At 58.0% G+C, this 2,638-nt stretch overlaps 1 protein-coding gene across 1 annotated transcript; it reads right to left on the bottom strand.

Annotated features, from left to right (window-relative positions):
• Nucleotides 1-93: 93 nt before the first annotated feature.
• LOC105462212 lies at nucleotides 94-2,284 on the bottom strand (the record flags this gene model as incomplete). Its single annotated transcript, XM_011708740.1, has 2 exons — nucleotides 1,627-2,284; nucleotides 94-1,508 (listed from the first exon to the last, which is right to left on the bottom strand). Coding segments are annotated over exons 1-2 (2,073 nt in total), but the record flags the coding sequence as incomplete, so codon positions are not given.
• Between the last annotated feature and the right edge of the window lie 354 nt (nucleotides 2,285-2,638).

Below are 2,638 nucleotides of genomic sequence, written 5' to 3'. Positions count from 1 at the left end.
TGGTAAGAGATTTGGCCCGGTAAGAAGGGCCTGGTTGAGCGAGTCGCCAGAAGCCAGGCGCGCCGAGCCGTTGAACACCACTCGGATTTTTGCCGTGTTTCCAGTTTTCTTGACGACCCCGTGATGCGGCAGGAAGCAGACTCGCGACTGTCCCGGCGCTGCAGGAGACATGTGCTTAAGTGTCTCGTATTCGGCCATGAAGGTGGTGTACATGGCTCGAAACTCCGGATCCGCCGCGAATTTTCGCTCCATGCTCTTTAAGGTGCTCAAGGCGGGTCTGCGTGAGTCCGCGAGCGAGGGTAGGTTGGGAGCGATGGGGAGGCGCACCACGTATCGTCCATTCGCAAGCCTTCGGTGAGTGCGCTCGAAGTGCTCCTCACAGTGACGGTCGGCCTCGGTGAGGGGGAGCGGAACCCGCGAGGGCTCCTCCTGTTCCCAGAAGGTCTTCACCAGGCTCGTCAGATCCTCCCCAGTCAAGCATTGGAGCGACACGACGGGCCCCGGCGGGGCGGCCCCACTCACGAGTCCCGACAAAATCCACCCGAGCGAGGTTCGCTGCGCGACGGGCGCGCCACGTTCGCCCCTTCGAAGGCCCTCCTCCACGATTGCAGGATATACGTCCGCGCCAAGAAGGATCTCGATCGGATCCGCTGCTCCGAAGTCCGGGTCCGCGAGTGGTAGATCGCGCACGTGAGGCCACATCGTTTTGAGGGGACCCATGCGCCCGCTGTAAGTCGTGATGTGTGGCAATATCAGCGCAGGAACGGGAATCGAGGCGTCAGAGGTCTGAGATGAAACCGTTAGCATCACCCTGCCGCGAGAGACGCCGGTTTCTTGTCCGCCAACCCCCAGAATCACCGTAGACGCCGGAGCACGCGGGAGGCGCAACCTCTTCAAGAGCGACTCCGCCGCCAGTGAGACCTCCGATCCGGGGTCGATTAACGCGCGCGCGGGAACTAAAGTGCCAAATCGGTCGGTTACCGCAACTCTCGCCGTCGCCAACAAGACCGCGTCTCTTTCGTTCCCTTCGTTGCGGACATGCAGTGCTGACGCTTCTCCTACCTCGCTCTTGACCGTAGAGCAGACGTCGTGTATGGAGCTGTGGTGGCGTTGCTTGCAAGCCGCGCAAGATTTTCTTGACGGACACGTGCTCAGTCGATGCTTACCGAAGCAGTTAAGGCACAGCTCGTTCGCCTCGGCGTATTCCTTGCGTTCGCGCGGCGATTTTTTCTGAAATTCCCCGCACGAGAGGATGTAGTGCTCCTTTCGACACAATGAGCACTTCGTCGTCCTGACCTGCTTCTGTGCAAGGTGCGTTCGCGCGGCGCGCGGTGCGGCTCCTCCCTTTGTCCCCGAAGCATTCGTCTCGCTGCTCCCAGGGTGCAGGGCTTCCAGTGTCCTCATGTGGCCCTCGAGGAAGGTTCGCAACTCGCCGTAGGACGGAGGTTCCGTGGTTCCACTGATGGTGGTCTCCCACTCCCGGCGGGTGCGCAGGTCGAGCATCTCCACTTACGAGGTGTACAAATAAGTCGGCGGAACTATTGATGGGACGCCCTATGCCCTCGAGGGCACCGACGGTCTGCACCATGCCATGGAAGAGGCGCCGCAGGTCCACTGCTGACTCACTCTTCATCTTGGGAAGCGCGGTAAAGGATGAGAAGCATGCTCTCACGAGAAGACGCTTGTTCTCGTAGTGTTCCGAGAGCGTGCGCCACACCCGAGCGTAATTTTCCGCGGTCGCGGGGATGTTGCGGACCAACTGCTCCGCCTCCTCCTTCAGGCAGCTTCTCAGGTAGTGCAGCTTTTCGACGTCTGACAACGAGGTATCTCCGTGGATGATGGACCGGAAGAGATCCTTGAAGGCTGGCCATTCGTCGAACTTGCCAGAGAAGGAGGGTAACTGAATGCGTGGGAGCGTTCTCCGCTTCGATCCTTCTGCCTCCCTGACCGTCGACAAATTAGAGGTTTCCAATACCTTGCCCCGCAGCTCTTCCAGGCTGTCGAGGAGGGCGGCCCGCTGCACCGCATAGGTTTCCTCAGTCATTCCGTACAAATCGGATTTTATATACTCCAGTTCACTGATTGTCTTCCAGTGACCTCCCCGGAGCACGTCGTGCGTCGCATCGAATTTGGCCCAATGAGTGTCGAGAATCTTTATTCTCGTCTCGATAGTGCCAGTCGTTATGCTTGCTGCACCAGACTTCTTCAGGTTTTCCATCGCGCGGGCGATGCGCCCGAACAGGTCTTCCTGACCCCTTAGAAGGCTCTCCGCGTCGAGGCTCATAATGACGTGCAAAGACCTTAACCACTGCCGCTCACTTGACACGACGCGAATCGCGAACAAACGCGTACCGGTATCGAATGAATCCGGCTCGAAGGACCAAAAATGTATTGAACGCGACTCAGGTTCGTGGGAGAGACGACACGGCACAAAGAAAAGAGACTTCACTGAGGGGACGAAACACGTATATTTAAGAGTTGGAAAAGCGTACAGAAATTTAACAAGTATTTGCACTCCCGCAACTGTTCGAAAGTGTCGACGCGATGTAATTTCTACAATCGGGTAAACCGCGCTAACGCCAAACGATCGAATTGAGATGCGGACGCGTGTGCCTTCTGGATGACAGCGAAAAGACAC

This window comes from Wasmannia auropunctata, unplaced genomic scaffold (assembly GCF_000956235.1).
Source record: "Wasmannia auropunctata unplaced genomic scaffold, wasmannia.A_1.0 LD268361.1, whole genome shotgun sequence".
In the NCBI taxonomy this organism is placed as follows: domain Eukaryota; kingdom Metazoa; phylum Arthropoda; class Insecta; order Hymenoptera; family Formicidae; genus Wasmannia; species Wasmannia auropunctata.
The sequence above is the reverse complement of the archived record's forward strand: the minus strand, read 5'-3'. Positions and strand labels throughout refer to the sequence as shown.